We start from the raw sequence: 13,409 nt of genomic DNA on the forward strand, positions 1-13,409 counted from the left end.
GATTGAGATCTGGACTTTGACTAGGCCATTCCAACACATTTTAAATGTTCCTTTTAAACCAATGCAGTTTATTCTTTTTATCAGTATATTAAGGTTGCAGCTGGAAGGTGAACATCCTTCTGAGCCTCAAATCTCTGGCAGACTAAAACAGGGTTTCTTCAAGAATTGCCCTGTGTTCATTGCCCTCCATTTTTCTGTCATTCTTGACCAGTTTTCCAAGTCCCTGTTGATTAAAAACATCTACACAACATGATGCTGTCGCCACCATGCTTCACTGTGTGGATGAGGTTTTCCAGTTAATAAGAAAGTGTTGGATTTGCACCAAACCTAGCATTTCCCATGATGGCTAAAATGTTCAGTTTTAGTCTCCTCTGACCAGAGAACCTTCTTCCATGTGTTTGGAAAGTCTGCCACAGATGTTTATCAAATATCCAAATGTGTGGTGTTCTTATTTATCTATTTAAAGCAATGGCTTTTTTAGCCACTCTTCCATGAAGCTCTGCTCTGTGGAGTATAGGGCTTAAAATGATCCTTTGGACAGATACTCCCACCTCCGCTGTAGACCTTTGCAGCTCCTTCAGTGTTATCTCTGTTGGTTTATTGCATCTCTGACTAATGCCCTTCTTGCCCAGTCCATGAGTTTCCTTCCATTTTGTTAGAACTGATTTTAATGGTGCTTTTTGCATTCTTCAAAGTTTGTAATAATTTATTTTATTTTTTTTAACCCTTCACCACTTTGTATCTGGCCTGTTTGGAGAGCTCCTTGGTCTTGTTTGCTTTAGTGGTGGTGCAGACTGAGGGGCCTTTCAGAACATTTGTATTATATTTGTACTGACATGCAACACTTTGAAGGTGCAAATTAGGCTTTATTGTGCCACCTGTATGCAAATTCTTAGACATGTTGTGTACATCAAATGATCGCACAAAAAATCCATATTCCAGGTTGCAATGCAACATGAAAAACACCAAAATCCATATTCCAGGCATTCGCAGGGCACCGTATAGAAAGAATTGATGTTTTTACACAATGATGTCATGAGGTTATAGTTACTGGTCAGTGTAAACAATCATTACTCTTATGTCAGTAGGTGGTTTTTTTTTTTTTGTTTTGTTTTTTTTTCCTAAAGATAATCCTTCAGGAAGGTAAAGCTGCTAAACCATGATGGCTGCTACATGTGTATCTCCCATAATCCCCGGTTACTGTTAACACACCAGGCGTGGTGCAGTAAAATGTGCTGCTTAACTTAGATTTCCTTATTGACTGAGATATTTAGCCATTTTTCTGCCATTCTTCATTGTTTCTGTTATGTTTTCCAGCATACAACGACAGCCTACAAGCCTCAAATGTGCAATGCCCGCAAGGCCACTATTTTGAACAGGAAGGGGAAGAGAAAAAACAGTCCTGCCAGTTTAACAGGTCCTCCCTGGGACCCTGCTCCGGGCTGGAAGGAAATGAGTTTTTTGGGTACAATGAAGGAAGCCCCTGTGTGATTGTCAAGATGAACAGGGTACGCTGTTGCATGTCTGTGCGCTGTCTGCAGAAAGTTCAATTTTTCTGAATGTTGGGATGGGCCAAGGTGGCATGAGGTTCCTTTTACGTAGACCAATTATTGGAATTGGGCAGCTTTAAGAAGCCAGAACCATTACATTACATACAGTGCAAGGTCTGCTATTCTGATTGTGTCTGGAGCAAGTTGATCCTGTATGGTGCCTCATAATAAAAGATGATTGTGAAGTGATAAAATTAATCTATTCCAGTGTTCTCATTTGTATTGTTTTTTCAATATCAATATTTTGTTACAAAGCGCATTATATTCGGATCATATACCAGAGGGGTCAAAGAGATCCATTGTGCCTAATGGGTGAAATTACAGCTGTATTGTAGAAGTCATGGTATTTACCTATCTTTATCCTTCCTTAAGTATTGAAAGAGACAAGCTTCTATAGCTCATATCCAACAGGTAGGTTGGCAGATGCTGATTGGTACATGTCCGGTCCTTAAGATTTGGCTTAATCCATAAATCCTATTGATTTTCTTTACTGAGAAGGAAATGGATTTGAAAAATACCATTATAAGGACTTGTCATATTGAAACAATGCTCCCAGGCACAGGAAACTCATACTGTGATCAGTATAATCACTTTTACATAGAAATACACATTACTCATCACACTTGCCTCCTGCGGTCCTTTTCTAATCAGATTTCTTGGAAATCTTTAATTGTGTTGCCAGATCCATTTACTTTTCTCTGATTGCCTATCAAATATCTTTTGTATGAGCAGTCTTTTTTCTGAACAAACAAGGCTTCAATTGCCTACTCCTTCAGACTGTATCTATAGGTAACTCTAATGGGAATGCCTGTTCTCTGAAAGTTGTCACTTCCTGTTGTGTCCCTGAGACAGGAAGCATAATCTTGTGTACAGAGACAGTTAAAGAAAAACCTGGTAGATGTTCTAACCAATCCCTGCTGTATCCAAACCTAAATAGAGGGTTTTTTTTTTTTTTGTGGATACTTTTTTATGGACTTTGCCCTTACAGCTTTAATGCATATGTCAGATTATTAGGGTAATTGGGGAGAGGCACCCCCAATAACGACATTATTATAAAATGTTTATCAGACGTTTTTGTTTCATGCATTGTTGTGAATGCTCATTTTATGACTATATCTTTTTGTGTATTTTTGTTTTTTTAATAGATAATTGGACTAAAACCGCTAGGAAATCCTAAAATAAACTGTACTTCTAGGGTGAGTATAAGAATTGATTATCCTGCAAATCATGAATAGTGGCAGCATTGTTGTGGCAGTTTAAGATCGTAGCACTTTTGTATTCACAGATTGATACTGCAGGGTTTAATCACCTACCAGTTTCTTTCCAAGAGGCTTTCACTCTTTTAGTACAGCGAGTAAAAGGTATAACCTGGCTGGTGGATTTGTGTGGTCAGAAGAGTTCTCCTTGAAACCTTTTGATAAATAAGCCTGTGAGTGCTCTCCCTGTGGGTGATCGGACGAGATTGTGGTTCTGATACTTTTCTTACAAGAGTATGTGGAGAATTCCCACAATGCCACAGAGCACTGCTGGGGTGTACAGAACACAGCAGGGTCTGTTCCTGTGTAACAGGCTGTAAGCCAGCACCTTTTACCCCCTGTCACACAGTCACACCCTTACTCATTGCCCCACGTGTTTTGTTTTTCTTCAGGCAGCTGTAGCTGAGCTCGGTTAACTCAGTTTGTGAGAGCAGCTGAATACACAAATCCACAATCGTCCCCACAAGCTATGGAACAAATGTTCATAAATCTTGTCCCCTGTACTGCCTCTTCTGCAGGGTGATCCTTCATGCTTTTTAGGGTGTAGCCCAGTATCACCTCATTTATTCATAGCAGTGCAGCTATGTGCCAAAAGTAATGTATTCATTAATAATGATCCTATTGATGTATCCGAGGAAGGGACTGCATAAGGCAATTTCAAATTTATTCAAGTTTTTTATCTGTATTGTATTATAGCAACCCATTGGAATTTTTTCTTTTTACTGGTCTGACTTCAGCCAATCATCAACTTATATCGGCACTGCGATATTGTGGCGGACATTTTTACATTAAACTTTGTGGGAACCAGTGACACGAGTACAGTGATCAGTGCTAAAAATACGATTACTGTACTATTCACACTGGTCGGGAAGGGGTTAATATCTAGGGTTAAGCATGTGCCTAGCTATGTGCTTGGCATATACTAGGTGATGCTGGTACAAGGGGAAGTGTCAGAACAGAGCTCTGCCTATGTAAACCTAGGCAGAGCTCTGTTGTTCCTCTCTGCACTACGATCTGCGGGTGCTGGGACTCTCGGGCTTCTGCTGTGATTACGCCCAGCAGAAGTGATCTGGCGGCGGCGGCGCTTGCACGCCCCCTATGACGGAAGTGCAAAGTCCCGTGTATATACATGTGATTTTGCACAGGAGGGCCGCCCTGTAGCAGTAAAACTGCTATAGGGCGGCCTTTAAGTGTTTAATGTAGCTTCAGGTGTGGAATTTAGAGCAGCCAAAGGAGGGGTGTGATCTTATAATACAATTTGGCTTGTGATGTGTCTCACTGCTTCTGTTTAGCATTGCTTTGCCTTGCAACAGGATTAATAAATATTTCCCCATTGTGCCTACTGCTATTTAATGCAATGGCTTTGACAAGGACCCTCTGACCCATCACATGACAGTACTTGGATGTAGCGATTGGCCACTTGACCTGAGCACTATCAGGAGGGCGGAGGTTACAACCCTACCAAACCAGAAGCACTGCTTATTTTGTACCTCATGAGGTAGTGGAAGGAATGGCAGGTGATAGCTGAAAACTATGAATAATGTCTTTAATACATATTTCATATTTTTTTTTTTTTGTAATGTACATGAGGGAATGTTTCCTAACGTGCCATTCTAACCTTTGCAGGTAGAAAACGTCAGCCTGCAGTATTACCCTGAATACGGGAAGATAGATTTGATGTACTTTCCGTATTATGGAAAGAAAACTCATGTAAGTGACATCTCTAGAGATGGGTTCTACAATGATTGGTTTTGTTAGCACTTTAAAGCAGAACACAAGCTTTTTTTTAATTTCCTTTTTTGTCACTCTCATTTGTGCATATTAAGGTTTTGATGTAGGGAAATGTCATGTCATAGTGAGAAGGAAAAATTTTCTTCTCCAAAAATCACAAGTTCATGAAAGCTGTGCAGTACACAGAAGATTCTAAGTACCGTATATACTCGAGTATAAGCCGACCCGAATATAAGCCGAGGTACCTAATTTTACCACAAAAAACTGGGAAAAAATATTGACTCGAGTATAAGCCGAGGGGGGAGGAATAGTGCCCCATCATTTGTGTCAGTGGGGGGAGGAATAGTGCCCCATCGTTGGTGTCAGTGGGGGGAGGAATAGTGCCCCATCGTTGGTGTCAGTGGGGGGAGGAATAGTGCCCCATCGTTGGTGTCAGTGGGGGGAGGAATAGTGCCCCATCGTTGGTGTCAGTGGGGGGAGGAATAGTGCCCCATCATTGGTGTCAGTGTGGGAGGAATAGTGCCCCATCGTTGGTGTTAGTGGGGGGGAGGAATACTGCCCCATCGTTGGTGTCCGTGGGGGGAGGAATAGTGCCCCATCGTTGGTGTCAGTGGGGGGGAGGAATAGTGCCCCATCGTTGGTGTCAGTGGGGGGAGGAATAGTGCCCCATCGTTGGTGTCAGTGGGGGGAGGAATAGTGCCCCATCGTTGGTGACCCCTGCTCTAGCCTGGGCTCGCTCGCTCCCTCGCTCTCCCATGGTACACACCTACCGGTCAGATGTCTTCCTTCTCCGGCCGCTCTCCTCCTCTTCACTTGCTCGATCTTCGCGGTGCCGCTCGGCTCCTCCTCTCCAAGCTCCACCTCCTCGCCGGTGATTGGGCGCCTCTGTGCCTCTCCTGAGCTACAGTTCCGGCGGCCAATCACCGGCGAGGATTGATCCCGGGGGTGTGTCCAGATGACAGGGACGGCATGTCATCTGCAGACGTTGACTCGAGTATAAGCCGAGGGCTATATACTCGGCTTATACTCGAGTATATACTGTATGTACTTACTAGACTAAAGGTGTCGTATACAAAAGAAAAGGCATAACAAATTGTTTAGCAGGATGAAAACCGAGCACTCTTTCCTTTCATTTGATAGAAGATAACTTCCCAGATAACATCGGAAATCTTTATGTGTACTGCCCCTTGAATTTTTTTGCAGCATGGGAGTTTAAGTGATTGTAAAGGTTCATATATGATTTTGCACAGAACTGCCCTGAATCTCTTCTGGGGTTCCTCGTAGGTGCTCTTGGCTCCTTCTCCCTACTGAGTGCCCCTATAGCAAGCCGCTTGCTAGGGGGCATTTGTGTGGGCTTGTATTTGAGCCAGGCTGTGGGCGTCACAGACACAATGCAGTTTGGCCCTGCTCTCTTCTCACAGATTTGACTGACAGCTACAGGAATCAATGGCTCTCACTGCTATCTGAGTCCTTGAGGTGAAAGAGCAGCAATGTTGCTGTCCGGCACAGTGCATGGTTAATGCTGGGCTCAGATAAGTATTTAAGGGGAGGCCTGGGGGAGCCGAACATGAAAGGTGTTTGTTTTTGTTTTTTTTTTTTTTTGTTTTTTTTCTACCTTAATGTAGAGCATTTCACTGACTGGTGCATGCACTGCAAGATTGTGTGCATGCACCGTCTCTTCTGAGTATTTTAGACCTGGCTTAGACCTGTGGCTTGCCTACACATGCGCAGAATCCCACTGTACATGCACACACATGATGCAGGTCTCAACTAAGTCCAAAATACTTGGAGACCTGTGATATACAGTTAAATACATATATATTTGGACACAGGCATTATTTTCTTAGTTTTGGCTCTGTAAGCCACCAGAATAAATTAAAACGAAACAATCCAAATGAATTTGAACTGCAGACTTTCAGCTTTAATTCAAGGGGTTGAACATAAATATCAAGTACAAATTTTAGGAACTGCAACCATTTTTTTATGCACAGTCCCTCCATTTTCAGGAGCTCAAATATAACTGGACAAATGAATATAATCATAAGTAAAATGTTAGTTTTTAATGTTTTGTTGAGAATCCTTTACTGGAAATGACTGCCTGAAGTCTGGAACCCATGCACATTACCAAAGACTGGGTTTCTTCCTTTTTGATGCTTTGCTAGGCTGTAACTGGAGCTGTCTTCAGTTTTTTTCTTTGTGGGTCTTTTCACCTTTTTAGTTTTGCCTTCAGCAAGTGAAATGCATTCTCAATTGGACATAAAACATGGTATGTATCTACATATACATATACGTGCCGCGCTCCATAATAAAGTGAACAACTCATATACTAGTGATAATTCAAGCAATAACGTGAACAAAATAAATGTGCTTCAAGCAAGTGCAACATATAGTGCATATCAAAATAATGTTCATCCAATCTTTAAACCGGTAATATAAACAGTCCTCTTTATACTTCTATAATATTTCAGTGACAAGTGAGGTGTATTGTGCCACACTCCTAAGTGAGGAGTGCTGATGCACCATTAGCTATATGTGATTCTAGTTATTTACTTATCACGTTAAGGGGAGTATCACATTTTGGCTCACGAGTATTATCAATCGCATTCTCAATTGGGTTGAGATCAGGTGATTGACTTGGCCATTGCAGAATATTCCACTTCTTTTCCTCCTGGGTTGCTTTTGCAGTGTGTTTTGGATCATTGTCCATCTGTACTGTGAAGCACCGTCCAATCAACTTTGCTGCATTTGGCTGAATCTGGGCTGACAGTATGTCTCTAAACACTGCAAAATTCATCCGGATGCTTCTGTCTTTTGTCACATCATCAATAAACACCAACGACTCAGAGCCACTGGAAGCCATACATGCCCATGCCATCACACTGCCTCCACCATGTTTTACAGTTGACGTTGTGTGCTTTGGATCATGAGCTGTTCGAAACCTTCTCCACACTTTTTTTTTCTTCCCGTTATTCTGGTACAGATTAAACTTAGTTCCACTTTATTGTGACAGGCAGCCTTTATTGCCAGAGATCACCTTTAACAGGAAAGTTAAAATGGAACTAAACCCACTGATTTATGGTTTCCCAAAACTGTTACATTTAAGGCATGCACTTTTCCAGCCAGCTTCTCTTTATTGTGATCATGTGTGCCAAGGCCCAATTCATTTCTATGAGGAGAGCCGTACTCTGAACAACAGCAATAGGCTGTCATGAGTACAGCTACCCAAAAGAATAAATATGACTGTGGTGAGCATGCACAAAATGAAAAGATGCTGGCCTGGACGTGGGGTAGGGGATTTACTAAACTCTTCAAGTCGATGGGCCGCATGTATGCAGCCTCTCAGCAGCTGGGCTTAATGCCCAACAGCTGCATGTATGTGTCTATATGTAAACCATTTACTGTACTGGGAGCACGGTCACTATGCACTCCAAGGCACAGTAACTGTGTTGCGGAAAGCTCCCGATTGCCGGAGTTTTCCAATCATGTAACCACTGTGACAGCAATCACATGATTGGAATGCCTGCCTCCACCTCTTGACATTTAGATACTCTTAAAGGGATAGGAAGTCGTGGTGGGAAGGGGTAAAACACAAATGCACCAAAGGGGAAATTGCCCTTTTTTAAAATGATCTTTTAGCCAAAACAAAGTACAGAATGGTTAAGACCTCATCTGGAGATCTAATTTTATGCTTCGGAGACAAAACCAAGGGTGGGAAGCAATACACTCTTGGTTATCACAAGATGGCATATAGCATTTCCCATCATTTTCTGTCCCAGTAATAATGGTGACCAAGAAAGAATAGGGTATGGTAGGGACTGCTGGAAGGAACCACATTGCTTGTTGGTTCAAAATGAGGTGGATTTTATGAGTACTGTAGCACGGGTGTTGGGACAGGTAATTAGAAGATCTCCTCTCTACAGGGGCACCATTGTTTCTCATTACATGGCTACTTTAATGAGTTTCTTACTATTCCAGCAGTGATCTCTCAAATGGCATCAATCAGTGTGCCTGATGGGACTTCAGATCTACTACCAGACAGTAGATGACAGAGCAGGCGTGAAAAGTGTCACTACAGATTTCCAAAGGATTATCCCCATTAATCATATATTTTACCCTAGCTTTACTTACACTGTGGCTGTTTTTTTGTTTTTGTTTTTTTTTTAATTTCCGTGTATGTTGTTTGAAAACCACATCCTATAAGCTGGTGCTGTCTTCTAGATCTGTAATTATTGCGGTTGTTAGTTTCAGGAATGACTGTTTTCTTGAGATAACCTTCCTGTTACTTTCTCCCTTTCTGCAGTTGCAATACGTGCAGCCTTTGGTTGCAGTGAAAATCACACCTTCCAATTCTACCGGTTCGTCAGAGATAGTGCTAGAGTGCAAGCTTCATGGCTCTCCTAACCTGAAGAACGAGGACGAGAGAGACAAGTTCCTTGGCCGAGTCAATTTCAGAGTCCAAATTAGGGATTAAAACTAGGCAGCTAAACAGTGTCCAATTGAATACATTGTTTTTTTTGTTTTGTTTTTTTTTAATATTATTATTTTTTTTTTTTAATTAGCCATACCTGCTTTTGTAGGATTTGAAACCATCTGGGAAACCGATGTAAATGGCACATGATCCAGGGTAGCATAACAAGTGTGCTTCCAGTCCTGATGATTTATCCTCTTCTGTGCTGAGATATGGATGGAGTTAATTCTTCCCGTATCCCCAGGTCACAAGTGGTTAAATCTTCCCTTAAACGCATCTCTAAGGCCCTGTGTGGGGCCAGTTTACAAACCATTTAAAAGAAATAAATTATCGTTTCATATTAGGGGACCTGTAAATAGCTGATTCTGAACATTATACTGGTGGTGTTCGTCATATTTTTGATGTGATTTTATCCCCCCTCTTCCCCCTCACCCAAAGCCCCCTCTGTGAGTGTTACAAAGCTTAATGTGTTGTGCTATGTAAATATTTAATTGATTTAACACTGGTTTAACGGTCATATCTCAAACGCCTACACAGTTTTAGGGAACAAAAATGACAAACAAGTGAATGGTACCTGACCAACATGTACAAACAAATATAAGGAATTAAAAATGATTAAAAAAACAAAAAAAGGAAAGATTTTATAACCTCTGCAAGAGTTGTGTGTCTTGTGCAGATGCCTTAAGTTCTGTATGAAAAAAGCAAAATAAAGTGGATTTTAAAGGTGGTAATTGGCAGCATTGGATTTATTTGCACTTCAAACCTAGGTTTTTGAAAAGATTATTCAGATTAAAACTGCATGCATGCTAGCATCTGATTTCCTCTGTGAATGCCATTACAGGTAGTTCTTATACTGACTTCCTATCATCCCCTACATGCAGTCAGGACCGTGTGTGTGAGTGCATTGACCCTTATTGATAACCAGGGTGATTGACTGATGTGTCAGAAAGCTTGTTGAGTTTAAACGATAGGAGCAGGGCTCTCCTTTTTATAGAGCACTTATGCCTAGGAAGTAATTGATACATAGACCGTACCATCTGACTGCATATAAGGTGACATGCTGTAAAGCAAGTGTGAATCAAATTGCTAATATCTGATAAAAGCATCAACATGTTAATGAAATCCCAAAGTATTTTTACATCTGCAGCTTTCAATTAGACAATTGGTGATTAAGGCCCCCGTTCAGACACTTCATTTTCTTGCATTGTCACATAAGGGCTTTTTTTCCCTCCAGAGAATAGGTGCAGGAACTCCACCCCCCCCCCCCCCCCCCCCCCATGGTGTGCGCTGTGTTAAAGGGTGGGTGTGGCCAGATAGTACAGTAGGTGGGCCTTACATGGGCATTGTAAACCTCTGCACCACACTGTCCACAACTCAACTCTGCCCCCATCCTCAGCTTCTCTGACACCACTATCTACAGCTCACCTCTGCATCCCTGTCCACAACATGCTTTGGTACCCTGTCCAAAACTGTTCACCGCTCACCTCTGCACCCCCGTCCACAACTCATCTCTGCACTCCCTGCCATAGCTCACTTTTACACCCCCATCCACAACTCACACCTGCATCCCGTCAAATATTGTCTGCATCCCCTGTCCGCAACCCATCTCTGCACCCACTCTTCTCCTTCCATGACTGCAGCTCACCCCTGGCCATAGTGAACTCCTGTTCACAACTCACCTTTGCACTTTTTTCTACAGCTTATCTCTGCAAACCCCCCCCCCTTCACTCCAGAGAACACGTTGGCCTACCCTTGTGGGCAACCTTCCCAGAAGAGTTGAAACTTATAGCTTCAAAGGGTGGGCCAATTTAATATTGAACCCTACGGACGAAGACTGGGATGCCATTAAAATAAATGTGTGTGTAAACTCAGGTGTCCCAATACTTTTTGGCAATATAGTGTAACTATCACTATATAAGCTCACCAGACCCTAACCCCCTTGACTTCTTTTTTTTTGGGTATGTTAAAGTGTGTACTCAATGAAAATCAGATATGAATCACCTGAAGGAACATATCATGAATGAATGTGCTCAAATTGATGGAAATGTGGAGTTGATGTGAATCTTGCAAAGCACATGGAACTTTACATCACAAGTGATGGAAATTGCATTGAAGATGTTATTGACTAATATTCCAATTAAAACATTTTATTGAAAATATGCATTTTGCCTATGTGTCCAGACTTTAGGGACACCCTGCAACAGGTAACTCCTATAATGAAATATATATAAATATTACTGTGCAAAAAAAGCTGTAAATTAGGAATACTTTCAGAAATAGAACAGGGCAATGAGCAAAAAAAAACCATACAGCCAATGTCATTAAGAACTATCTTCAGCATAAAGAAGAACCAAGTGTCCTGACAGTGATGGTTTGACTCCCATAGAGCGCTGATCTCAACGTCATTGAGTCCGTCTGCGATCACATGAAGAGACAGAAGGATTTGAGGCAGTCTACATCCACAGATGATCTATGGTTAGTTCTCCCAAAATATTTGGAACAACCTTCCTGCTAAGTTCTTTCAAAAACTGTAAATGTACCTAGAAGAATTGATGCTGTTTTGAAGGCAAATGGTGGTCACACCAAATGTTGAGTTGGTTGATTTGTCTTCTGTTCATTCACTTTACGTTTTGTTAATTGATAAAAATAAACTATTAACACTTCTATTTATGAAAGCTTTCTTAATTTACAGCATTTTTCACACCTGCCTTTTGCACAGTACTGTATGTCTAGCCATTCGCACTTTAATTTTTTTGTGTTTATCCCATGTAGCAAAGCCCACAAGGACATTTTATCATACAGACTACATAGCTACTAAACATGTTAAAAAGAAAAAAAAACGTACATTTATATCTGCTGTGAATGATTAAACGTACTGCCCTTGTTCATGTTAGAGTAATGAATACAAAACATGGAAAGCATCCTGGTTTCTTGGGAACTTTAAAGGTGCCACCTTTTGAAACATGTTACAACCATATTTAGGATATATAACCGTGCAAAGGAAACCTCCCACCCCTGGAATACCTTCTTCCTTCCTCTGTTTCAGCATGTAGAGATTCTTCTCCCTCACAGCTGCTGTCACTTTTGAAATTGTCTATCTGTGAATGAATGAACTGCAGCAGACAGACTTGTAGTTCTCAATGGCATACAAGTGCAATAATCACTATCCTTGAGGACTTTGCGACATCCATGTCTGCCTTGTCTGTTTCTGATTGCCCTCGTTGAGGTCTCTATCCTGGAAAAGGAGAGTGGGGGGGGGCGTTGGAGGCCGCTACCTCCCCTTCTCATCCTCCCAGGAGGAATCCCCCCCATTATATCATCAAAGCCTCGTGACACGATCTCCGTTTTTATTGATAAGATGAGGATGGGTTGGTCTGGTCCCATCAGAGGTCTCCCGACCTAAGGTTACAAGCATAGATTCCCTTAAGTGCAAAACTGCCTAAGACTTTTCTCTGAGTAAACTCCTTGGAGGAGGACATACTTTATAGTGACTGGCCTCATTTTGAGGTTTATGCCCTGACAAAACATTTTGCTCAACAATATCCTGTTGGGGATTAGTTTCTGTTGCTAATTCAGCTATTGTCTTAACAGGTTTCTGTCAGTGCCTGTGGGGGGACATTCCAGGATGCTGTGGATAAGATACTTGATGATATCTTTCACCCTGATTGGTCTTGCAATGCAGTCTGATGTTGCCTCTATGGTGTCATACTCTTGCAGTATGGACAAAGTGTATATCTGGGGACTGGAATCTATTTCTGTGGACCCTGAGGTCCTTCAGCATTTGGACTGACTGCCCTTAGATATTGCTTGAATGGGCTGACTTACTCCCTATGTCAAATGTCTATAGCCGGCCACCTATCTTTCAGATGCACTGACTTTTTTAGCTCAAATACTCAGCTTATCTGGCGTGTAAGAAACAGCTGGAGAGTATTTCCTTTGTTGGTGGACGTCTCTTTGGCCAGGACCTTGACTGCTTTATCAAGAATGTAACTGGGAGTATGAATACCCTTTAACCTAGCAAACACATGTCTAAGACTCCTGCAAATATGTCCCCAACCTCTACCCAGAGGAAAGGTTCCTTTTTGTTCCTCACCAGGTATATTCTTTCTATTCTATTATAAGCTATCATTCTATTCTGTTTTATTCTATTCAGTTCTGTTTTTTTATTATATTCTACACTATTCTTTTGTAGTCCTATTTTATTCTATTCTTTTTTTTCTTTTATTTTCTATTTTATAAAGCAGCCTAAGTGTGGCTCATCATCTTTTATCACTATTCTACCTTACTGTATTTTTTGCAATATGTTTCAATTTCCAATTCATTTTTGAATTTTGCTAAATTGTTTTTTTTTAATTTACTTTGGATTTGTTGAAATTCATTACTATTGTGATTCAGATACATTCG

The 13,409-nt window shown here is 41.4% G+C and overlaps 1 protein-coding gene across 1 annotated transcript in view; it reads left to right on the forward strand.

The window, feature by feature from the left end:
- Positions 1-9,732, forward strand: part of ATP1B3 (ATPase Na+/K+ transporting subunit beta 3) — a 79,378-nt gene extending 69,646 nt beyond the window's left edge. Inside the window, exons 4-7 of the mRNA XM_089683518.1 lie at positions 1,318-1,508; positions 2,696-2,746; positions 4,433-4,516; positions 8,838-9,732. Coding sequence (XP_089539644.1) covers positions 1,318-1,508; positions 2,696-2,746; positions 4,433-4,516; positions 8,838-9,008 — 497 coding nt within the window. The 3' untranslated portion in view covers positions 9,009-9,732. The remainder of the gene's footprint in view (positions 1-1,317; positions 1,509-2,695; positions 2,747-4,432; positions 4,517-8,837) is intronic.
- Positions 9,733-13,409: the final 3,677 nt, after the last annotated feature.

The sequence above is a fragment of the Staurois parvus genome, unplaced genomic scaffold (assembly GCF_062004578.1).
Source record: "Staurois parvus isolate SC_StPar_1 unplaced genomic scaffold, SC_StPar_1.0 ptg000312l, whole genome shotgun sequence".
In the NCBI taxonomy this organism is placed as follows: Eukaryota; Metazoa; Chordata; class Amphibia; order Anura; family Ranidae; genus Staurois; species Staurois parvus.